We start from the raw sequence: 24,333 nt of genomic DNA, 5'->3' as shown, positions 1-24,333 counted from the left end.
TCTTAATTATATTGTACTCTACTATTTTGTATTCTATTATGTCACTCTGCTTTGTTCTATATATCCTATGGCAATTACAAACTTATTCTATCTCTATGCTATCACTCTCTTATCTCTTCCATTCTGTTGTAATTACTAACTGCTATATTGTCCCCTATTATTGTCCTCTCTTTCCATTCTGTTTTGTTATACTCCAGTCAACCCTATTACTCTATTATAATCTATGTTCTAATCTATTCTATAACCCTCTACTAGTCTTTATTCTATTCAATTCCACACTATTACTCTCAAATACTGTATGTTCTATTCTGCTCTACTGGTTACTCTTTACTAAATTCTATTTAACTCTGCTCTTTGCTATAACTCCCAACTATGATGGTACTACTGTTGTTTTCTGTTCTATTCATTTGCTATCCTGTATACTCTGTTGTGTTCTACTTGCTCTTTATTCTGGTATTTTCTATAATGTCACATTCTACTGTATTCTATTAAATTACTCTCTATTATATTATATTATTTTCTATTACTCTATATTATGTTCTATTCAATTATATTACCCTCCACTCTGATATATTATATTCCATTCTATTACTCTCTACTCTATGCTGTTCTTTCTTATTACTCTCTATTATGTTAGATTCTAGTCTATTACTCTCAAGGATATGATATTCTATTCTCTTCTAATTAATAAATAGTATATTATTTTTCTAAGAAACTCTTCTAAACTCTTCTATTACCCTCTACTAAAGTAGGTTATACGCTATTATTTTCTTGTGTGTTCTATTACTCTCTATGCCATTATACTCTAGTATGTTCTATTCTATTACTCTCTATTCTATTATACTCTAGCATGGTCTTCTCTATTCTATTCTATTCTATTTTAACTACTAACTACTGTGTTCTATCTCTTTGCTTTCCCTCTCTACTCTATACCGTTCTGTTGTAATTACTTACTGCTACATTCTACTCTATTTGACTCCTCTGTTTCTATTCTGTTTTAATATATTCCAGTCTACTCCATAACTGTTTAATATTGTATATCCTGTTCTTGTTTGTTCCATTACCCTCTTATGTGTTCTATTGTATTAAGTTAGTTCTTTACCACATTCTTTTCTAATCTATTATATTACCCTCTATCATATTCTACTGCAATTACTAATTATGTTCTATCTACTCCCTCCCACTCTTCCTTTTATATTCTATTCTACAATGTTCTTTTCTACATGGACAATAATTGTGGTGATTTTTGTCTGCACTGTGATTTAAAAAGCCCAGAACACATTTAGTGAAATGCAGCATGCCCGCTCCTACGTGCATTCTGAATGAGGCTTGTAGTGATATTTGCGTATAACAGAAGCACCGCCTCCCTCCCATTGGACAATGTCTATGTGAGGGCGTGGCAAGGAAAGATGAGAGTTGAAAATCCATGCCCTTACTGGGAAGACATGGAGCGCTATGGACACAGTCTACCCGAATCAAGTAGGAATCTCAACTAAAGACAATTCCTACATCTTCAGTGAAGAACCAACCGATTTGAGAGGCTTAGAGGAAAGAACGGGTGGCCCGGTCGAGGATGGAGTGTGCATTTGAAGCACAGAATCTGATCTCCATTTCTTTGAGAAAAATCCAAAGCTCCAGGACGCAGAGAGGAGGCATCAAGCTCCACAAGAACTTACTGGTAACGTACGTACTGAGAAACGCCAGGCAGTTTTATATGAGCAAAAACTTGTCGCAAACGCAGAGGACGCATCAATACGAGGATGTAGCGGCGGTCCGTGACAGGCAAGACTATTTTGAATTGACTGGGAGCTTAACGGAGTTGTCCGATGACTTCTACTGCAACTTTACTGGGGTTGAGTCGGACACTTGGCAATGCGGAGCGCACCAGCTCAACGGGCAGCCTGCAGAGGTGGCGCACCAAGACGCATCTGCCTGCGCAATGCTTTCGCCAAGTGACTCCGACCTCATGGTTCCGGAAGCCTGTTGGAGTTGTGCAGACAAATCCTCCTGGGAGTTACCTATCCCAAACGTACAAGCCAACCAAAAGACTGTCCTGGACTTGGACACGCATGTGGTGACTACTGTCACGAATGGATACTTCCACTCAGACTGTTGCGCGCAGTCAAAACAGCCGCAGGGCGCGCAGTGCTACAGTAAAAAGCGAAAGATGGACACAAGTTATCATATTGTTGATCCAGAGTTTTATTTGCCAGACTTTGGGCCAGTGCCATGTAAAAGGATGAGGACTGAGGATGATTTTCATTCAGACTCGGAGCAGTTGGACAGCACAAACATCTCCAACCTGATCTCAGTGTTGGGTTCAGGTGGACTATCTGAGTTTGTGAGTTGGCAGCAGACGGACCTTGAGCAAATATTCGCCGCCCAAACAATTTGTTTAAAACATACACTGTTAACAGGCAGTGGATGGACAAGAGCAATTGAAGCATTTTGATTTGTATGAATGTTTTTCTTGTATCGTTTTATTTTATTGCTTTCTAATAAACCCCATGACACGACTGCAATTCTCTCTCTCCTCTGTTATTGAAAAATGTTGATGAAATGTGATTTTTATTGAGCAATCATGTCAATTTTGGATTACTTTTGCACAGTAACATGTCCCGTGTCTATTGATTTCATTTCTTCACACAGTAAAACAAAAAAAAAATACTTGTACCTTTCATTTAAACCTTCATTTTCTGGTGACTCATTTTGGGGTACTGGAGTCTGTCTTTGGTTTGTAGCCTATTTCCTGAAGAAATGAGTTAACGCTGTTTCTCTGGAGAGACGTTGGACGAGCTCCATCATGTGGCCGGTAAAGATCTGTGCAGCCTCATGCACCACCTCAACGCAGACTATCATTCTGTAAATGTATTATTCATTTCAGGGCCTGCTTTTGTTAATCAATAAAACTAACATCTTTTAAAAAAACAACAATGTACTGCCTTTAAATCGTGACTTCAACTCCTGATGAATTATGTCACCATGCACTTGTTATGTGTGCACAAGAGTTATGAAATATATGCATCTTAAGGGCTTACGGTTAAAGTGACCTTGTGTTTTTTTTGTTTTTTTCCATTGCTATCATTTTACCAGTCTTGTGGGATAATCATACAGGCTTTCTGTAATTTATGACCATAAATTGACTAAAACTAGAAGATAAATATGCATAATTATTATGCATTACTGGATCTATTAGGACTTTTAATTTTAATAAAAATACAATGATGAAATAGGGCAGCTTATTACGACTGCACATTTCTGAAACTGCAGGCACGCATGCACCTAACTCCAACTTGGAGAAAAACCAAACAGGACTTTTAGAGGAGCGCTCGCTGTTGTCTCTGCTCGGCGGGTCTGAGGGGGGCGGATCACTGAGGAGACACACACAGAGCTTGTCCTTGAGACATGACTGCCCGAGGGTCTCCCCGTCCAAACTCCCAGGACAGCCAAAGACTTTAACGCGTAGCTGTCTGACACGATGTTGGGTGTTTTTGTCAAGGCCGCGGTGAGTCTATTGTGTTTTTTTTTTTACCTTACATGTATTTGAAGTGCGTATCAACACGCTCAGTAACCTTACGTGTTACGGCATCAGGGGGGTGGGGCTGCTGCAAACAAGCTACAATGTGACAATATTAGAGTTCAAATATAACACGTGTTTCACCGCTGTTTACTCTCGATTTGTCTGCTGCGATATTTGTTGTAATATAGTGTCGATTTAAAGCGTAATTTAGTTATCTGAGCCGCATTGTGCATTATATATACATTATAGCGTCATGCATATCATTAGCCTCGCTTAACGTGAGCTGATTACGTTACATTGACTTGTGGCGTACTATAATAAAGAGTTTATTCGCGACACAGTCCCCTTTTAGCATTGCCCCTCTCTTTTATAGTCTTTGTTGTTGCATGATGTTCGGTGTTCATAGCGCTTTTATTTTGAAAGCGTCCACCGGAAGTTCTGTTTGTACGAGTCATGGCCCAAATGAAAACGATGCCCATTAATGTGAATTGTTGATATAATTATTCCCACTGTTACTCAAGCTATAAGCATCCATTTATACATATCTATTGGTAACGGATGGGCCTGTGCGTCCTGCTCTCGTGCGTTTGTTTTAGCCACCATTCCAAAGGTTCAACTGTGTCAAACCTTCTATTTATAACCTGGCAGAGCTGACACCAACGGGTCCAAACAAATAGTTTGGCTGTCTTGCAGTTGTTTTGGTGTCAGTTTTCACAGTTTATACCCCCTCACTGTAAAGTATATTGCCTTTTGAAAGTAATTAAGAGTATTAGTTGTTTACAACACTTTATCCTGTTCTTACTTGAAACCATTGAGTCACTGAAAAGGCTTTAATTGTATGCGCTTCATATTTTACAACATGTTTACACCTGGTTTTGTGAGGCAGCATCAGTGAGCGCTTTAGTCCAATTAATCTTCTGGTTCAACTAGACAGATTATCACTTCACACTTTGACTCTTATATCAAGGCAGCAAGTCTACAGGACGACCATGTGGTCAGTTGAAATATTTGACCAAAGAGTAGTTTCGACAATAATGGAAGATGAAAGAGGACAGTTTTTGCTCATTATGACCATGTCTTCCAGCTGCGGCCCAGCATGGTGAAGCCATGTCGCCTGGTCAGACCAGTAACACAGATCCCAGAGAGGTCCCTGGTGCACCAGGAGGGTTTACCGAAGCGGCCTGTGCCGCCCTTGAAGCAGACATGTGAGCGATACCTGGCTGCTCTGGAGCCCATCGTCAGCGAGGAGGAGCTGGAACACACCCGGGAGCTGGTGAAGGAGTTCCTCACAGGTGGTGTTGGGGAAAGGCTGCAGAAACGACTTGAGCGACGGGCAGAAAAGACAGATAACTGGGTAGATATCCGGATGTTTTTAGCTGAATATATGTTGTGTTAGACATCTGGATGTTTGTAGCCCTGCCTTTAAGACTGTAGTCTAAAACAAGCAATGGGAAACTATAAAGATGCATATTATATCCGGCTTTCTGACTACTGCTTTTTTAGTTGTCAGAATGGTGGATGCAGTCAGCCTATCTAGACTGCCGTATGCCGGTGGCGGTCTACACCAGCCCTGGGGTCGTCCTGCCCCGCATGCACTTCCACGATCGACAAGGGCAGATGAGGTGAGAAACCAGGATCCACTGTAAAAACACAGCAACAAAGCTGTTTGTCTTTATAAACAAGCACACTCACGTAGTTGTTTCCAAAGATGATTTACATTGTGTTGAAGTAAAGTATAAACAAGCTCATATGAAACTGGAGTTTCAAGCCGACCTTTGTGCAGGGCTCCCTCCTCATGCTGGCTATTTAAAGCCCTTTAGCCGCTCATAGCATTGCTCAGCTGTCTTTGTCTACTGTGACCTGTGGGATATGTCATGGACATGCTGGCCCCGAAGAGAAATACTACAGGGAAGCCAATGGCAGAGTTTAAGATGAGCCAGGTACAGTAGGCTCACAGTTTATCAGCCAGTGACACTAGTAGGTCATACAGAATGACATTTACTTGTAAATGTCTCCATTCAGAGCTAACTACTGATAATTGATGTTCATAATCACCACATGTTTATCAATAACACATTTGACATTTTCTGTGCAGGTTTTCTGCCAAGCTGATTGCAGGAGTTTTGGAGTTTAAAAAAATGATTGACACGTGAGTTTTTCCTGAAACTACTGCAAATATCAGACGTCTGTAACAGAGAGCTCACTAACGCCATGACTTTCAGCTGCTTTACAAAACTGCAGATGTATAATATGAGGCGTTGTTGTTATAGCGACACCCTGCCTATAGAGTACCTCAGTGGGAAGCCGCTGTGTATGGACCAGTATTACCAGATCCTGTCCTCCTGTCGTATCCCTGGTCCAAAGAGAGACACTGTTGTTAATCACACCAGCGGGAAATCACCTCTCACTCACATCACCGTGGTCCACAACTTCCAGGTACTCTGGATGGCACTGCTGTTCTTATCCTTCTTGTAACTCATTTTGTAGTGTCATTATCACTGGTCCAGTGGCTAAAGAAATACAGGATCTATAGCTGAATTAACCTGACCTGCTCTCCAACCCCCCCCTCCCAGTTCTTTGTCTTGGATGTGTACCACAGCGATGGCACCCCGCTGACCGTGGACCAGATTTACATGCAGTTGGAGAAGATCTGGAACTCCTCTTTGCAGACTAACAAGGAGCCCATTGGCATCCTCACGTCACAGCACCGCAACACCTGGGGAAAAGCCTATAACAATCTGATTAAGGGTGAGCAGAGCAGACAAAAATCTTCAAGAGCCGGTGTCAAAACGCTGTGTATCAATAGATTTATTATCTTATTTGAAATAACTCAATTCAAACAATCTAGGTGAGTATTTAAGAGGAAATGTGTTTTAAATATATTTGATCTAAAAGGCGGTTATATTCCTCCTCAGATAAAACAAATAAGGAGTCAGTCCGAGCCATCCAGAAAAGCATCTTCACAGTCTGTCTGGATGCCCCGATGCCACGTGTGTCAGACGAGCTGTATCAGAGCCGTGTGGCTGCCCAGATGCTGCATGGAGGAGGAGCTCGCTGGAACAGCGGCAACCGCTGGTTCGACAAGACATTACAGGTGAGTGTGAGACAAGTGACTTAACATTCAAAATGATCAACTGCACTGTGGCAATGGTAGAGAATTTGAATGTGCTTGTCAATCGTCCTCAGTTCATTATTGGTGAAGACGGCACAAGCGGACTAGTGTATGAACATGCACCTGCTGAGGGTCCACCCATTGTGTTTCTCATCGATTTCGTTGTTAGATACATGTGAGTTTCTTTCAATTTTTAGGTGAGTGTTGGCCGTTTTTTCAATGATCTGAAATGGACTAAATGTTAAATATATTCTCAACAGGTCGAGAACTGAAATAGTTCGCACTCCTATGGTTCCCCTGTCCATGCCTCTGAAACTGCGTTTTAACATCACACCTGAGGTCAAGAGGGACATTGAGAACGCCAAACAAAATATGAACATGTATGTAAAGTGCAGTTATGATTATTATTATTATTGTCTCATCTTTGATGTCAGTCATTTTGTTTAACTTACTCTTTTCTTTGTTTCATCAGAATGGTTCATGACTTAGATGTGAAGGTGCTTATGTTTTCTCACTTTGGAAAAAAAACGCCACGACAACATAAGCTGAGTCCAGATGCATTTGTGCAAATGGCTCTTCAACTGGCCTACTTCAGGTAATAAATCCCTTTTCATAGTTGCTGAAACCTTTTCAAATGTTGCTCGAAATGGAAATTAAGGGGATTTATCATAAAAAAATCTCACTTTTTCAGTGCTTGTGCGCACACATAGTTGGATATCTGGTGTGGCTACTAACCAGCAAAAAACATGTGATTCAACAAGTCATTAAGATTTGGCTTCATTGCACGCTCATTAGAATACACTGACTCACATCTGAGTATTTCCACCCTCGGCCTGAGAAATAACTTTAACACCATATTTTTCTCTCAAGCCAATCAGAACAGACTGGGCTTACCTTACAGGTATATTCAGACAGGCAGTATGAGACAAATAATGTATTTTTCTTATCATTAAAGCATATAATCATGTTCTAATATTCTCCCAAAATACAGGTATGAACTTGAAAATGAGCATGATAAGTCCCCTTTAACTGTATTACATCATATATTCTGTGTCTCTGTGTGTTTTGGAATTCCAGGATGTATGATGTTTGCTGCTCTACCTATGAGAGCGCATCGTTACGAATGTTCAAACTAGGGCGAACAGATGCAATTCGTTCAACTACTACAGAATCGTTTAACTTCGTCCAGGCAATGCAAGACCCAGCTAAACAGGTACTGTTAACATACTAGAAATCCCAGTAAATGTATTCAATAAAAAGCTGCCTGACTGAACAGAGATTCCCGTCCACAGAACAAAGAGAGGCTGGCGCTGCTGCAGGCGGCCGTTCAGACACATAAGGAGAACACGTACAATGTGAGAGTTGGAGTTTATCAAGACAAATAATCATAGTTCTTTAAAACACCTTCTGATTAATGACAGCTCTACACATTCACATTCAACTCTATTTCAGGCAATTCATGGACAAGCCATAGACCGACACCTCCTCGGACTGAAGATGCTGAGTATTGATGAACTGACTTCCATGCCTGAAATATTCATGGATACCTCGTTTGCTGTGGCTCAGCATTATAATCTCTCCACCAGCCAGGTACATCTGTACCTAAGAATATCAACAGTCTATTATTACTGAGCAAATTATTGTTTGTTGTCATATTTGTTTGCTTGCCCTCATCTTTCTCGTCTCCGTGTCCAGGTTGGCTCCAAGACAGACTGTGTGATGTGCTTCGGTCCGATGGTGCCAGATGGCTATGGAGTGTGTTACAATCCCATGGATGAGCACATCAACATCGCCATCACGGCCTTCAACAGCTGTGACGAGACGAACGCGGCCAAGTTTGCCCAGGCTGTGGAGGATGCTCTGTTGGACATGAGAGCTCTCCTGGAAGACACAGCTACAGCCGAGCAGTGATCCCACACTGGAAGCCTGGCATGGCGCTTTTGTCCCATAGGGGCTGTGCGGGAGCTGGAACTGAACCGGTGCGGCGGAGTCGCTGGCAGGATGCCACGCTGACACAGACGCACAATGTACCGAGTGTGGCGGAGCTGAGGGGGAACCTGTTATCATAAGGGTTGTGGGAAGTGCAATGCGTGACTGCCTTTGTGTTGAGATGCAATTCTTTACAATGGAAATTATACATTTTAATATATTGTGTTATATCTAAACATTACATTAACATAATTTGTTGATTGTAATAGTATAATAGTTTTTCTTGAATTATACTTAACAAGTCCCTGGTGCAGTCTACAAAATAGTACTGGCCTTGCTTGACTTTTTATTATTATTTATTTTGAGTCAAAATAATTAACACATAGGAATGAAACCAAAACAAAAGGATCTTTTTTTTTTAAGTGTTCCCACTAACAGAATAGAAGTTAATGTCTGTTTAAAAAAATATGAGCATCTTAAACTAAAGAAATACTGAATGTACATCATCAAAACTCCTCAAATGGGTAATATTGAGTATCAAAGACGCATAAATGAATATTCAGCTCTGAAGCTTCCTTTGGCATGCATGTAGTCTCCATGAAATTCAATCTCAGCCATATTTCCAGAGGAGTGCCACTGAAACAGCTGTCCGCCTTTAAACACATTGGTCTTTAAGACATCCATGTCCCGGATCTGGGCGGGTAACACAAGACAAAATAGTGCAGTGGTTATTATACTATAACATAAAAACAAACGATAATGAAACAATAGCAAACAAAACATGTCCGCACCATAATGTATGTAGAGTGGGAGTTGGTGGCGTTGAATACTAATCCTATGTGTAGCGCTTGGATACTAATCTTGACTGATGGAGGGGCGTTGATGAGCACTCGACAGGTGTGGTTGGTGTTGGACGTTGTTGGATTCTCAAAGACACCAGTCGGGGAAAACAGCTGAATGTCACAATCTGTTGGGCAAAGCCATAGTACATTTTAACTCAACGAGATTTTATGAACACCTATGAAGTCAAATGCAATGGACAGTGAATGAGTATTCAATTTGAGAAGCTCCAAGATGTAATTTTGTGTTGAGACTGTGTCAGGTGCTGATTCAAGTCATTTTTTGCCAGTTAAAAGTACTAAAAGGTGGACACTTTAAAATGCATAGGGGAGGTGAGAGGACACAATAAAACCAATACAATACAACATTTGCAGCAGTATTTTATTGTTACGACGACATTTTACTATTCACTGTATTTATTGCATATTTGTATTGGATTGCAGTAGACTGTGCAAGTGGTCAAAATATTGCGTACATCTCTCTAATTATAGCTTTGAACCCTTATATGGCAACATTGGGCTCAATTGACTTATAGCCTCAACCTTTTCAAAAAGCAAGTAAAGCCTCCTTTCTTCCGATCTTTTCAGATAAAGGAAATTTCAGCCTTTAGGATAGCAAAAAAAAAAATAGTTACGAACACACAAGAACTCTTACCCTGATGGTGGCTCTTCTTCGTGTTTTTCTGTGAATTGTAGGTAAACACAACCCCGTTCCCGGGGGTGAGCAGTTTTTGGCGCACCAGCAGGACGTTGGTTCTGGTTGTCAGTTCACTACCGACTACCTGCTCGCACCTCCTCACAAATACCAGTCGGTCAAAAAATGCAACATACTCCTCTGAAAAAGCACATTCACAGGAAGACAGGTGTTTATCCAGCTGTAATAGTCACAACATAAAATATATCATCCTTTTATATATTAGATAAAACATACTTTTTCTGCAGTTCAAAGAGCCATTTTGCACTTTAATGTGAATGATCTCATCAAGGGGTCGACCTATGGATACTGTGCAGCGGCCAGTCACGTCTTTCAAATCCACCGTGCCTGATTCTTCCAGGAGTAGCTGTCCACATGCACCTGGTCAAAAGCAGACACTGTAATGATACTCCTGCAGCTGCCTTCAGCGCTCAATGAGAATGGGTAGTTTATGTGTACTGACTGGGTTCAAGTGTTGGGATGGTGGTTGTTGTGGCCTGTGGAACGGCGGTTTGCTCTGTTGGACTTGGAGAGAGATGGTCCGATGGGTGCTGTGGTGTAACTTTGGTGGTGACATCTGAGGTGGGCAGAACGCAGCCGCCCAAATAGCAGCCCTGGATGGTTATGGGTTTCGGCATGTGCATACAAAACAGAGGGCTGAGGGGCTCCGGCTTAGAGGGGCCCATGCAGGACACGGCTCTGGACTGGATCCCGTATCCACACGGTACTGAACACTGGATTAGCAAGATATCACAATAAAGAAATTGCTCTTAAAGGGCCATAACAATGTGTTTGCAAGTAAATCTCTAATAGGCAGCTATTCATGTTTTCCATTTTTAATGCATATGCACAGATTTTAAGATTTAGATGTTTTTAAAATTTTTGACGATTCCAGATAGCAATTGGTTATGAGTTATTTCCATAAAATATGAAAATAATTTGGTATATATCATTGTATGGTAATACAGTTTAAGAGCAAACTCATTTGAAAAGTCTGGCACATTGAATCAATATTGAATACAGTAATAAGATGCACAAATTGAATAATTAAATAATAATGAATGTGAGTGACACTCATTTGTCTTTGTTCTTATCTTCTATTAATTCTCTATCTTAAGCAGGGCTGCAACAAGTGATAATTTTCTATGTTGATTAATATGAAGATAATCATTTCTGTATAACATGTCTTTACAAAGCAGATTCTGATTTCTGCTGGAAAATTATTTAGATGATTAATACGTTATCAAAGAGGTTGCACATTCATTTTCTGTCAACTGATTTTTTCCTCTTTAGTCTAATCTAGTTTTCATAATCAAGTCCATGTACCTGGCTCCATGGTTTCACCTCCCATCTAAAGGTGCAGATCTGCACCAGGCAGGGCACTGTGGTGGCTGGTCTCACAGCTGCATGGCAGCTTTCCTCCGGCACCACACTCTCCTTGCTGTGAACGAATTGGACACAAGACACAGTCCTCTGAGCTACCCCCAAATCACAGGACGCTGAGCAGGGCGATGCACTGAACACCTTCCACCTGGATGAATAACAGTATTTAAATAATTTTGCCTTTGCACATTTTTTTTATTTCAGCCGTGTGTGTTTAGTGTGTGATTCACCTTGCTGGGCAGCTGTGGTCGTTACATGAAACCACTGCTGTGGGTTTGAGAAACTCACTGCACTCTGAATCCTCCACCACCTCCTCCTCCTCCTCTTCTTCTGTTTCCACAGCACAGTACAGCACCCTGTTGGCCACCCCTCCTCCACACGTTACACTGCAGACTCCTTGCTTAGAGCGCCACCTGGTTGTTACAAAAAATAATTTGCTGCTGTCCCTCTTTTAAACAACATCATTTATTTTTACAAAATACACAGCAGACTACATACTGAAGACAAATATGAGAAGTATTGCATTATATTATACATAAATACTGCATGTGGATGTCAAGTACAATGTCTCACATGCGGGGGCAGGGAGATGTGTTGCAGGCCTCAGACTGAGGAGGAGGTTTGGTAGAAGCATCGCAGTGGATGTCCATCACCTGGAGTATGGTCTGGTGGTCCACACAGGAGAACCACACCTGCCGGGTTCCTACACATCCATCATGTTTTAGTTGACCTTATCTGATGAGGCTGTTTCTGAGTGAAGGTGAGTAGATGTTTCACTTACCATTGCCACAGGTCTTTGAGCACTGGCTGATAACAGGACTCCAGACATACACAGGAGCCTGTTTAGAGCGTGGCGACACACCTGACCTGAGCACGGGCTGGTCCTGGTCAAGAAAAGATAATGTTTAGACACCCTTCACCTTTTGAATTAAGAGAGAGATTTGAGTCATTTTCTACTTTACCTCTCCCTTAGATTGCCATCCAATGGGACAAACATCTACCACACAGGGCACAGAATCAGTCGGTTTGTTCTGCAAAGAACAAACGCTTTGATCCACTTCAACATCTTGACCATTTTCTGGCCAGACACATGACACGACGCGTTTCGCTTCTCCTGGCCCACACACTGCTGAACACTCCCCTGGCTCTGACACTCGCCATCTGTAAACACACATAAATAGATTTCTCTTAAAAAGAACACAAAAAAACACCTGAAAGCCTTCATACTCTGTGATGAGCAACATAATAATGGTGATCAACAGTGCAGTGTAGACTTCATACCTTGCAGGACAGTGTTGCAGGTTACATTTTTCAACAGTATCTGGAGCACTTTCAGGTGGGCATTCAGAATCTGAAACCTTTACCACGTCGGCTCCATGTACTTGAACACATCTTACAGGACGCACTCTCTCTCCTCCACCACAGGAGGCACTACAAGACCCAAATGTCCCTGTATCCCATCTGTAAAACAGTAAATTATTAATGTGTAACAATGTGAGCTGAGTTGTGTGTGTGTGTGTGTGTGTGTGTGTGTGTGTGTGTGTGTGTGTGTGTGTGTGTGTGTGTGTGTGTGTGTGTGTGTGTGTAGGTACAAAAGGAAATAACACAGTGTTGAGTATGAGCCAAACCTGGGGGGACAGAGGGACAGCTGACAGGTTGTGTGGAGCGGTACGGGTGGAGGAGTTGTTTCACAATAGTGTTCCTCCAAATGGTTGTTGGTGTCTTCATTGACACAGACATATACCTGCTTCTGTACACCTGTTTAGTAAGTGTAGAAAGGAAGAAATATTTAATGAACATTAGGGTTAGGGTGTGGATTTTAAACCCAAAATGTTTCATATTATTGCATTTGTTGTACTGTATGTGAGCATTTAGTTAATCAGTTCAGTTGACATTTTATGGTATTTGCTTCTGAAAACACGTGCGATCAGAACAATGGCAAATTAATTTGGCATATTCAACATTGTCTGTCCTTATAATAGACAGACACTGTAAGTGTGGGATGAAAGCTCGCTCAAAAAGGTCAAATTGCTGCACATTATACAAATGTCTTGTCTCTTTTGTAAAAACCCATTGGCTCCTAAAACAAGAGAGCGAAGATTATAATGTGCAATCAGCCTGTGAATTTATAATGACATCTATCATCATTATGCTGGTTTTCTTTTGGTGCTTTTCAATATGACTCGTCATTAACAGTTGGTTACCTGATCCACAGGAGACAGAGCAGGGTGTTGTGAAGACAGCCCATTTTCCATTAGGTGAGATGTCTGTCAAGTCACTGTTTCTGATAGGTACATAGAAGTGGTAGCTAATATTTGGATTAGTTTTCTCTCCATATTCTTTACCATATTTGCGATAGACCTTCAAAGAGAATTAATCAGATGTTAAACACACAGTTTTTCCCATTTTATTCCCGCAAGTATCGTTGACGTTGTTTAAAGACGTAACATGAGAAAGTAACATTTTTCAGTTTTCGAATGTTGAATAAAGTCTGCTTCTTGAATGAATCTATTCCTTTTTCAAAATAAATGTTTTTCTCTCCCGACCTGTATGTTTATTTCTTCTGACAGAGGTCCTGGCAGCAGCAGCTCCTCCATCTCGGGCAAAAGGTCAGGGGTCAGGTGGAGGTGGTACTCTAGGCGGTTATCATCCAGTGGGGAGGGGTGGGTCGTAGTCAGTGCCATGCTGCCCGTCCCCGACACAATGTACCGATCCCCCACCATTACAGCTGGGGACATAAACGGCAAAAACAACTCCACGTTTTAGTACCTGTTAATCCTGTTGTAGAAATCTCTTGTAAAGTGATGATGCTCACCCATGTGAGTGAAGAGAGGTGCCCTGTTGACAATATGAACCTGCGTGGCATTCACAGGCAGAGACAGGAAAGTTGTATAATCTGAAACAAAAAGAAATAAGATAAAAGTCTTACTTAAATGAGTAATCGATTATCAAAATAGTTGTCAAATCATCTGTGAATGTGTTCATTATCTATACACTGTTGTTTGCTACCTCTGGCCTGGCCGCCAGTGTAGGAGTCAGAGGTCAAAGTGCAGGAAGATTCATCTCCACCACACACCCCGCACACATCCCTCACTTTCCCAGAGTGCAGCATACCATCACAGCCAAACAGCTGATCAGAGACAAACAGAGCATTTAAAAAGCTGTTAGACTGACTGTGAAAATAGTGTGTGAAAGAGTAAGATTGCTTTTGCTTTGTCATCTACTCAGTCTTCTTTACCTGGCATTTCCCTCTTAGACAAGCAGCTGTGGAGCCAAAGGGAGGCGGGCTCTCTGACTCACAGCGAGTCCCGTCCACAAACTGAGAGCCACGACTCACTATGAAGTTCTCTCCTTTTGACTGGCACAAATATCTGCACTGCTCATTCCCTGGTTATGATGAGAACAGTTCACAGAAAAACGAATGTTAGAGAATAAGGTTTTGTTTCTTTACATACGCAAAAATATATATCTTAGGCCCACCTTTTGCAAAGCCTATAGCAGGGATCCAGGTGTAGAAGGAGGCAGTGTTTGGTCGCAGGTAGAGGGGGTGGCGGTCTGTGTCGGAACACTGCTCTGCCATGAAATCCAGCTGGGTGAGCTCACAAGGCTGCAACAACATATGTGGTAAGAAAAAAAAAAGCATGTTTTCTGCCTTGATGAGGGTTTCTGTTTGCACCATCAACTCCCAAACCACTATAGAGGTATTCAGGGTTCACTTTGCCCGAAGCTTAATAACTTCTTTGCCTCTATTTCTCCAAGTTGTCCCATCAGTACTTTAGGAGGCTTGTTATGGGGGCACAGGCTGTAAACTGCTATTAAAAGATCAATAAACAGTGGGAGGATTCCGAGTACAGTGATGCACTGAGTAAATAGTACTGACCTACTGTATGGAGGCCCAATGTAAATAATCAGAACTACCTGCTGGTGACAAAGTTCAGCCTCAATATCCGATCCCTCACAATCATTCCCTCCAAAAGCAGGTCTGAAAAAAAATTAGACATGATACATTTTCAGAAAGTCATTTATAAGCTGTTCACTTTAAAACATCAATATCACATAAAGTACAAGTACACAGAATCTTCAGCTCTGATTATGACTGATGCTTGCATCACATTTGTTACCTTGGGTTATTGCATTTCCGTGTGCGGCTGGTGACTCCCCCACCACATGTCCGTGAGCAGTGGGAAAACCCAGACCAGTTGGACCAAGAGCCATGAACCACCACAGAAGAGCTGAGCTCATCTAAAGACACACAACGCCCCTTCAGACACCACTGGAGGAGATGAACACATCTCATGAACAAACATGCTTGGGCCTACTTCTCGTAAAAAATCTCAATGGTTCAATGGATGAATAATTGCACCAAAATGACTCACTAATCTAACTAAGAAAATCAGATCAGAAGCTGTTTTTGCAGATTCTGGCTAAGTGATTGATTGGTGTGTAACAGTAAACAGTGAACACAGTGCAATAGTATAAGACATAGTGGAGTGGAGCAGTACCTGATTAGGTGCACACTCTGTCCCGTCCAGCAGTGGAACAAGGAGACGTTTGCAGGAGCTGTTATCATCAGGGTTAATGTGACAGGACAGGACACGACAAGCTGGCTGATGGAAAAGAAGAACAAAAATGACTAAAAATGTGTATTTTTTGATGTGAAATGCCACCTGGTGGTATCAAACTGCTATTACAGGTGACTAACCAGGTCAGGGTTGGTGAAAGAGCAGGCTCTTGCAGTGCTACCAAAAGCTATGCGGCACTGGTCATCAACTCCGTAGTATAGACCAGGCTTCCAGTCTTGTAGGGAGCCTCCAAGTACAGGCAGGTCCTTTACACACTCAGCTTTACCCTCACTGGGAACATAAGTACAGGTGACATCTCATTATCATGTCCAGATGATGGCAGATTAGTATCTTAACTACTTACAGTATATCAAACTCAGAGTTCCTATAATTAAGATGTAGTAAAGTTTGAATTCATTTCAAATCAAAGGCAAATATTTATGAAACTATGACAATGCAATCAGTTAAAACAACCTGATGTTAAAATATGATGATAATAAATGAAATGCCCTTTCAACAGTCCCAGGTCCGCATGATGAATGAGAGGCATTTCCAAGCACAGCTGCTCTGAACTGGTTGGCCCACCTGAAGAATGTGAGCAGCTGCTGTCTGCTGCAGGGAGACCAGGTGAGATCCACACTGTTGTAGCCTCCGTCAGAGGCCATCATGAACCCACTCCTGCTGCACGTGTTTCCTACTCCGTCATGGTTGATTCCAAAACTGGGTGAAAGAAAATGTAAAATGTTGAATTTACTTTATCGTAAATTAAAAGTGTCTGCCATTCACGGTCCAGTACTATAACTGATCTACAGTGGAGGAATCAAAGTGATTCACTATATTCTTTTAATAAAGATGCATGGAATTGAACAGTGCAATGACATCTTTTTATAGATCCGTAATTTCCTTATACTTAATTAGAACACATCTTTATTATCTAGTATACTAATTATAAGGAAAATAGAAATGTCAACTAAGGAAACTCTAAAAAAAACATTAATTCATTGTATATGTATTATTGGACATAAATGTTTATTTGTATGCTTGACTGTGGTCAAATTTACATTGTTGCATGTTTACCTAACTTGCTGTGAACTGATTTAAAGTCTGACCAAGTTAAGGCAGCATTATTTTGAATTAATTAATTAAAAGTGTACCAAATTAATACTGCCTCTTTTTTTTAAAAACCTATAATTAGTGCCAATTTACATACTTCCTTCTAGGAAACTTCTTGGAAATTATTTTTGAAATTATAGACCTTTAAAAGAAAGTGTAACCTAATATGGTTAATAGTTGTGATGTAAACTTAAAATAGATATTATAAATAATTCACCGATGATCATGTGTGTGACTCTGCTTTACCTGTGGCCAATCTCATGAGTGATGGTGATCCCCAGGTCAAAGCCCGTGTCCTCCGTGATCACACAGCTCCATTCACTGGAGCAAGCCCCTCCCAGCTGCGCTACACCCCTGACCTGATTGTTCCCGTTGGGCAACACCAGGTCGTACCTGTTAGTGATGGATAGACATAAAACATGGGTTTCACAAAATATCAAAAGAACATCTACTCGCAATACAGCCAGCTCCATGTAACACACCGTGTAATGTATAACAGGAGATCAGCGTGTAGTGGGTCAGTATCGTTTGAGGGGTTTATCCTTCGGCCCCAGTCACACAAACTTCTGAGAGAGGAGGTGATGTTGGGAGACATTTGGATCTCTGGCTAGAAGAGTGACCACAATAACAAAAGAAAGGTGACTGATAATATAACAGAAAGACACTGAATTTAAGGTCATTTTACCATTGCTCAGACTTAAAGTCAGTCTTGAAAACATGAATGTTACACATGTTGTTGCTATATGTAGCTATACTACTTCTGAAATCTGCTCAGTTATGAACTTAGTTACCTCTGGCTCTGACAGGATGATCATGCGGACCAGGTGCACCCTCATATTGGCGCCCAGGGCCATGTCTCTCAACAGCTCTGAGGCCTGGGTGGAAATTGAATGCACAGTATTTAAGCAGGATGTTCAGAGTGTAATGGGACTATAGTATTGCAGTGCACTCTAAACATCTGGTTATTGAAACATTTCAACACCTGAACTGATTTTTCTCTCCATCATTTATTCATTGATCTTAATTCAGCCTAGCGGTGGTGTAAATACTGTTGGTTTAGGTTTGCAATCGCAATCATGCGAAGCAAGGCAACTTTTAAACAATTATAATGACATGATCAATAGGCCTAATTATGTCATTATGGGTTAAGGTGTATACATTGGCATGGTTGAAATAAACTTCAAAAATGGTTGCATCTATTTTATGTATCTATTTTAATTAATCCATTGCTCCACCCAGCAAGTATGCCTGACCCAAATCAAACACACCCAATTTATACCTGAGCAACAGGTGCATGCTGGTTCTGGATAAAATGCTTAATGCTTACATGCACATGGTGGATCCACTGATGAACTTTTTCCTTCAGTAAGGTGTAAAGACGTATTGCTGTTTACGACTGTTAATCCCTGATGTGTTTTTATAAACTCAAAAATGTTGATAAACTTTAAGGAGGGCAGTCTGTATATTATGGATTGAGAATAAACGAGCAGAGACACTGAACATGGAGCAGATTGTGGAGGATTTAGCGGTGCACAAGATTCTCAAATGCCATTCAACCAGGTAAGTACTCAGAGCGACAGTTTTAGCTTTGTGTGCATTTTGTGTAAAAAACACACTTTTATTTATTGCTTCAATACGTGTGTTTGTGGCTGCATGGCGCAGTGGTGTTTCCATTCTTTATTTTTACTGCTTTGATTCTGCTGTTAATTCTATAAGAAGTGCCATCTTATTTAGTGTATGTGGCCCATGGATGTGTAGCCTAATAGGCCTATTGCTTGTTGCGCCACCATTTGTATTAGTTGTTCTGTGCTCTTTTCTGGTTATGTAATTGATAATCAGTTGTATAAGCTGCACAGTGGCTTCTATATAAAAAGGAATATCTCATTGGTTGAGATAGAGGAGCTCTGGTCTTATGTGTAAGCTACAAGGTGACATGTTAATGCACTTAATTCTGTAGACTAAATACATTTTTTGATTAAAAAGGTAAGATATTACTATATTAATAAAATATTTTCCCCTTCCCTTTTTAGAAAATGTGAGGCAGTAACATAAACCTTCTAGTAAGTTTTACTGTTTATTCTCCCTTTTTACGTCAGTACATTTTACACAAGTTACTTGAGTAAAACATTCTGGTCCTCTTTCCTGCTGTGGTTCCAGTACATTTACCCATACATGTATTTAAGGCACATAAATGTCTATAGATAGAAAGTAGAGGCTGTTGTGCTCAGTCTTACAATGTTGAGGTTGGTGAGGATGTATCGTTCTGTGTCCTGCTTGTGGACCTGCTGGACATCAGGCCCGACCACCACCAGCAGCTCCAGATGTGTGATATCAGGCATCAGAGCCCAGCGACGCAGCCGCCTGTTCCCTGTGAACAAGGAGAAGAAAAACACACAGTATGGACAGACACCAATACTTACACCATCACAGAGTGAACACATTCATTGCATTATGTGTAAGTCTTAAAACCATTTTACAGTTCAGCCATAGAGACACATACCTGAGGCATCCGGAGATGAAACTATGTCTCTTTGACTGGGGGAGTGATGAAAATGCTATAAGAGATCACAAACGTTTGTTTTTTAAGCTTCTTTAGAAACTACAGCTTTAAACCTGTGTAACCAAATTTGGATCTGTTGCCCAAACTCTGAATGAAAACACAAATCTATTTTAGAGCTTTTGTTTTTTTCAGTGACTGCCATGTAAATCCAGTTATGACAGCTGGTCGTGGGCTTTCACAGGATGATAAACAGTTTAAAGTTGAAGAGTTCAATGTACTTTGCAGAAGTCCCGAGCAGTGGAATCACTAACCACAGTGCTCCTGTTCACCCGCAGCTTTCCACCTACCTCTTCCAATGGAGAACTCATTAGAGCGGCGAAGCCAGGCCGCAGTAACAGCAGACAGAGCACAGTCGTAAAAATCATGTTTCCCCCTCTTCCTGTGCGTCTACCTGCTCTGTTTTAACACCAGGACAAAATGTGATCCTCCTCTTCAGCAGGACAGAGCCCAGCTATGAGGGTATGAGTAACACACGTTTATGTAAACAGTAGGGACAAAGTTGATGGGTGGCATACGTCATTTGCTAGTTTGTTTTCTAACTTTGGGACCAAGAAGACAGATCTCATTGGTTGGGTTTCATTTTTTTTGTACTATAACTAATGTGTATATTCCTGTATTTCGCAGTTAAACAATTCAAACTATTACAATCTGTCACATGTTTTAATGTTTAACATGTTTTGATGATAAGAGATACTCAGCGATGGCTGCTGCATGCTTTATTTTGTAACCAAAATACACCCTTTGGATTCAAGCCCTATATATATTTAGTTCTTTCACAGCTGCAATCACTGCTGAAATAATCCCAATTATATAAATACTGTTGTGCGTAGTTTCCTGTGTAAGCCATTAGAGGGCAGACATGATCCTGTGGTTGGACCATATAAGAAACTGGGAGGTAACAGAAGCACACAGACTCCTCCACAAGAGTGTTAATAACATCCCTTATGTCCATGGCAGACACAACTCCCTTGTCTAAAGTTTGTTTCTTTATTTTGAAGACATAAGATTCATAGTGTAAACAATAAAGCTTAAATTTACCATCTTTATCCATTGGGTCATGGCTAAAATATTTTCCCATGTATTCCTTAATCTGGGCCAGATGATGGACTATTCCCTCTGGATTAAACAATTAGTACAGATTTTATTTTAATAACTTGTTGACCAGGAAGTCATTTTAAATATATCATTATACTTTACCTCTTTATTTGCTTTCGATGATGACAAATACTGAAAAGAATGGGCCCTACAGATTTCTTCCTACTTCTAACACAGCTTGAACACATTTTCCCCCTGCTACGATTATAAATGCGCAGAAATAACCAGAATGTTTTACACCTTCAGGACAAATAAATCCAATGTTGTTTCAACATACTATAACAAGTGTCCGTCCGTCCCCTCTTCTCCTTCTGCTCCTCTCCATCCCCTTCCTTCCTGAGCCTGGATAGTTTATCTCCATAAAGCTAGGATTCAAGCCCCATCTGCCATTAGTCTGCCACATATCTGCATGTTGTCATTCTGAGCTAACAGCTGGGTGTCACAGGCATTACACCAGCATCGCTGCTCCACTTAAACCTCAATGTTCTGCTGAATTTATCGAGCACAACAGACTGCGATGAGTGTTGTTGGATCCTCATTACCCATGTCTGTTCAGAGGAGGGCAGGGATTGTATATTTATGGTCCTAAATTATATATATCTAACCATATGGGATACTCAAGTGGGTACAACAGATGACGCCTCGGGGAAAGTGTTGTTCTGTTGTGGTTATTGAAGAATGAGGAAGTTGCCCATGAAATTAAGTTAATTGTATAAAACCGATGCTCACAGTTACTTTGTTAGATAAGGCCACATTTTTGTCAGCCTTTCTGTTTTTTACTATACTTACTTTATTGTCGAAATCTATAATTAATATTCTTTAAAACCTTCAAAGTTTACTTTTTTAAAACCTTTTACATAGACATCAGGCAAACTACATTTTTTTATTGTGGAGCCCATTGTCTCAGTGTTTCATTTTGGGATGCATTTAAGCAGAGTGGCTCTGGATTGAACATAAAAGGATTCTTGTTCATCTTCTGCCCTTTGTCATCCCTCCATCTGTCACACTGTTGTAAATGATTCATGTGTGCAAAAACTATAAATGTTCACCTGCCTCTTTATGACAGCCCATCATCTAAACTCTTTTTGTTCAGATAATGTATTGAGGAAAAGCATTGTGCTAGAACTTAACTGGTATGAAATAAAAGTATTAAACATGATCATTTTAGTAGCTGCATAGACATCGTGCTTTCTAAACACAGAGGGACAGACTGGGTGATAAAATAATCAAATCTCTTGCTTTTTCTTATCGTGCAACATATCATTGTCTTGGTTAAATCTAGCTCACCTTTCATGTCTGACTCATTGAAGCTGCATTTCTGTTAGGTATGTGACTATTTATAAAACTGCCAGAGTGATGGATCAGGTGTTGAATAAAAGTTACAGCCACACATAAAAATATCACCACCAAATGGTCATAACATCCGTTTTTCTAACATATGGATGTTTCTCTCGTTATCTTGCTTTGTTTATGTATGAGTGTCTCTGTCTTCAGGTTGTAATATAAGAAAACCAGTAAACTCACAAATACTTCTTCCTCCTGCTGATGGAGTTTTTACTACCTTCTTGTGTTTTTGCTGCTAATGAAGACAAATATTGTGTTGATGGTATGTTGTCAGCCCTGAGTTGTTGACTTTCCGGCCTGTAATGTAATACCTAAGTTGCTAAAACTCAGTGGCACAACAAAATATACAGATATTTTCAAGGCAGTGGTTTCCGCCCAGTAGTCCCCCAGCTGTTTTAGCACATGTCAGCATATAATGGTGATGCAAAGACGCTGCAGGGGCATTTTGGATGCCCGTGTACTGATTATGATTTAATGATACCTCCTGGTAGTTAAATTGAATTGTTTAAGGGGAAAGTTATTTTGTAATTTGCATTTGAATGACAGGAGAGTAAAAAGAGAAATCTGTTTGTGATTCTCTGCAGTGGAAAATCCACACTTTCTAATGTATATGGCGGTTAGATACTAAACTAAAAAGAATCGGAATTAATGGCAACTTTGACATGTTGCAAATGTGGATCTTTTGGTCTCTAGAAACTGAAATATGTTGCATTTATCAGTGATAAAGCTGTAAGCAAAAACTTAGAAAACAGCACTTTGAAAACCCCCTCAGAAGTGACATAGTTTATTTGTTAGATGACACAAATATAGTCCATATTAATACATAATGTTTGATGCTAAACTAAAGTGAGTAATCTCAGTTTAGGTCAGTTTACCCACTGTCTTTGACACCAACCCACAGAGCTGCTATTAAAGATAAACTAATGTTCCTAAAAGAGTCCAAAGCGACTTACAATAAGTGTATTCAACATAGGTATTCAAGAGAACTACTAGTCACCAGAAGTCATAAGTGCATCTCCTTTCTTAAACAAGCATCTAAAAGCATAAACCAGGACAAAAGTATAGTCCAGAAGTTCTCTCTATTCCTATGAGACTCCTGTAACTGCAGTTGACTGTAATAAGGGACTGCAGGGAAGGGCACTGAATACTAAGATGGCCAAGCCACACAGCCTACAGTACATTTCGATCCAACCCTCCCTTGACAGGGCAGAGAGCTCCTGCGGGCTGCAGAATGATAGTGTAACAGTTATTAGTGGACAAATGCTATTACTGAACATCTGTCGGCATGCAGCTAATGGGACCAGAATTTTAATAAGCTGCACATGAAAAGGTCTGATTGCAAAGTTTGGACAAGCACAAGTAACATGAGTGAAAAGCATGAGCAACCAATGTGATAAATTGGGAAAATGACTTGTCCTTATGTTCTTCATGTAGCCTAATGAGCAATCAATACCTGTGAAGAGTGCAGAACATTCATCTTTTGCTTGGAACCAATCTGAATTACTTTCCTTCTCCTTTAGCAGATGCGGTAGTAAATCTGAAATCATTTTTTCTCATTCCCATGCTGCAATGTTTCTCAGCTGGCCTTGTGCTCTCCAAATCAGTAATTATAGCAGACTATGTTTAGATAAACCCAACCTGAATTACCTGCTATGCTCTCTCAGTTTGATATCCCACTCTAAAGCTTTTCAGACTTCTCTTTTAGTCTTGGACTTGAAAGATGCCTGATAGATTTAAAAAAAATAAAAAATACCTTCCAATAAAACTCTGAAATAACTTAAACTGCATAACACTCTTAAATCTTACACATCAGTTTAATTGTACTGTAGAGTACAACTCAGCCTGTGAGGCCAGTTGAAGAATGTATTTTGTAGCTCTAATGGGAGCTGAGAAAATGACCCCTGTGATGCCATCATGTGGAGATAATGATGTCATCAGGGTTATCTAAATACTGCAATTTTTTTAATGGAGAGTCTGTGTTAAGACCTTGTGGGTTGAGTTGGAAAGACCTGGGAATTTTACAAACTGGTTGTAACTGTTTTAAATTGTATACTAACATGATATTGTGTACGTGAGAAATTACCAGATGTTCTATATTAACAAGAATTTCTGAGTGTGAGACATCAGCTTACTAGAGATAATCAACCGCTCCTAATTGCATTGCCACTCCTCAAGACTGTCA

General features: G+C 40.5%; 3 protein-coding genes across 3 annotated transcripts; 2 read left to right on the top strand and 1 right to left on the bottom strand.

Moving 5' to 3' along the window:
* The first annotated feature begins 1,444 nt into the window (after positions 1–1,444).
* LOC129101627 (immediate early response gene 5-like protein) lies at positions 1,445–2,879 on the top strand. The gene has a single exon (XM_054611514.1). It carries the CDS (start codon positions 1,574–1,576, stop codon positions 2,450–2,452), a length of 879 nt encoding a protein of 292 aa, XP_054467489.1. The 5' UTR covers positions 1,445–1,573; the 3' UTR covers positions 2,453–2,879.
* Positions 2,880–3,359: 480 nt separating this feature from the next.
* Positions 3,360–8,544, top strand: zgc:154046 (Carnitine O-acetyltransferase-like). The gene is made up of 14 exons (XM_054610518.1): positions 3,360–3,505; positions 4,605–4,874; positions 5,024–5,142; positions 5,616–5,669; positions 5,791–5,956; positions 6,094–6,268; positions 6,436–6,614; positions 6,707–6,807; positions 6,893–7,012; positions 7,105–7,227; positions 7,710–7,845; positions 7,925–7,987; positions 8,085–8,222; positions 8,328–8,544. The coding sequence occupies exons 1-14, from the start codon at positions 3,479–3,481 to the stop codon at positions 8,541–8,543; spliced, it is 1,887 nt and encodes a 628-aa protein (XP_054466493.1). The 5' UTR covers positions 3,360–3,478; the 3' UTR covers position 8,544.
* Positions 8,544–20,157, bottom strand: adamts13 (ADAM metallopeptidase with thrombospondin type 1 motif, 13). The gene is made up of 29 exons (XM_054610516.1): positions 20,000–20,157; positions 19,653–19,707; positions 19,387–19,520; positions 17,944–18,027; positions 17,635–17,759; positions 17,399–17,545; positions 16,625–16,759; positions 16,180–16,330; positions 15,980–16,084; positions 15,599–15,750; positions 15,396–15,459; positions 14,958–15,084; positions 14,716–14,864; positions 14,487–14,607; positions 14,293–14,373; positions 14,024–14,205; positions 13,682–13,838; positions 13,106–13,235; positions 12,759–12,938; positions 12,440–12,638; positions 12,259–12,361; positions 12,051–12,180; positions 11,708–11,890; positions 11,421–11,625; positions 10,558–10,828; positions 10,332–10,475; positions 10,056–10,235; positions 9,353–9,528; positions 8,544–9,254 (listed from the first exon to the last, which is right to left on the bottom strand). The coding sequence occupies exons 1-29, from the start codon at positions 20,075–20,077 to the stop codon at positions 9,099–9,101; spliced, it is 4,104 nt and encodes a 1,367-aa protein (XP_054466491.1). The 5' UTR covers positions 20,078–20,157; the 3' UTR covers positions 8,544–9,098.
* Between the last annotated feature and the right edge of the window lie 4,176 nt (positions 20,158–24,333).

Source organism: Anoplopoma fimbria, chromosome 13, assembly GCF_027596085.1.
Source record: "Anoplopoma fimbria isolate UVic2021 breed Golden Eagle Sablefish chromosome 13, Afim_UVic_2022, whole genome shotgun sequence".
Classification (NCBI taxonomy): Eukaryota; Metazoa; Chordata; class Actinopteri; order Perciformes; family Anoplopomatidae; genus Anoplopoma; species Anoplopoma fimbria.
This window is presented reverse-complemented; position numbering and strand designations above follow the sequence as displayed.

Bases quoted from the DNA above. Each gene is read 5' to 3' on its own strand.
- LOC129101627 (XM_054611514.1), top strand. From the start codon at position 1,574: ATGGAGTGTGCATTTGAAGCACAGAATCTGATCTCCATTTCTTTGAGA.
- zgc:154046 (XM_054610518.1), top strand. From the start codon at position 3,479: ATGTTGGGTGTTTTTGTCAAGGCCGCG. The intron at 7,013-7,104 runs GTATGTAAAGTG...TTGTTTCATCAG, and splicing joins GCCAAACAAAATATGAACAT to AATGGTTCATGACTTAGATG. The intron at 7,228-7,709 runs GTAATAAATCCC...TTGGAATTCCAG, and splicing joins CTTCAACTGGCCTACTTCAG to GATGTATGATGTTTGCTGCT.
- adamts13 (XM_054610516.1), bottom strand. From the start codon at position 20,077: ATGATTTTTACGACTGTGCTCTGTCTGCTGTTACTGCGGCCTGGCTTC. The intron at 16,760-17,398 runs GTAAAGCAGAGT...TCTTTCACCCAG, and splicing joins ACTCATGAGATTGGCCACAG to TTTTGGAATCAACCATGACG. The intron at 10,236-10,331 runs GTATGTTTTATC...GTGCTTTTTCAG, and splicing joins CTCTTTGAACTGCAGAAAAA to AGGAGTATGTTGCATTTTTT.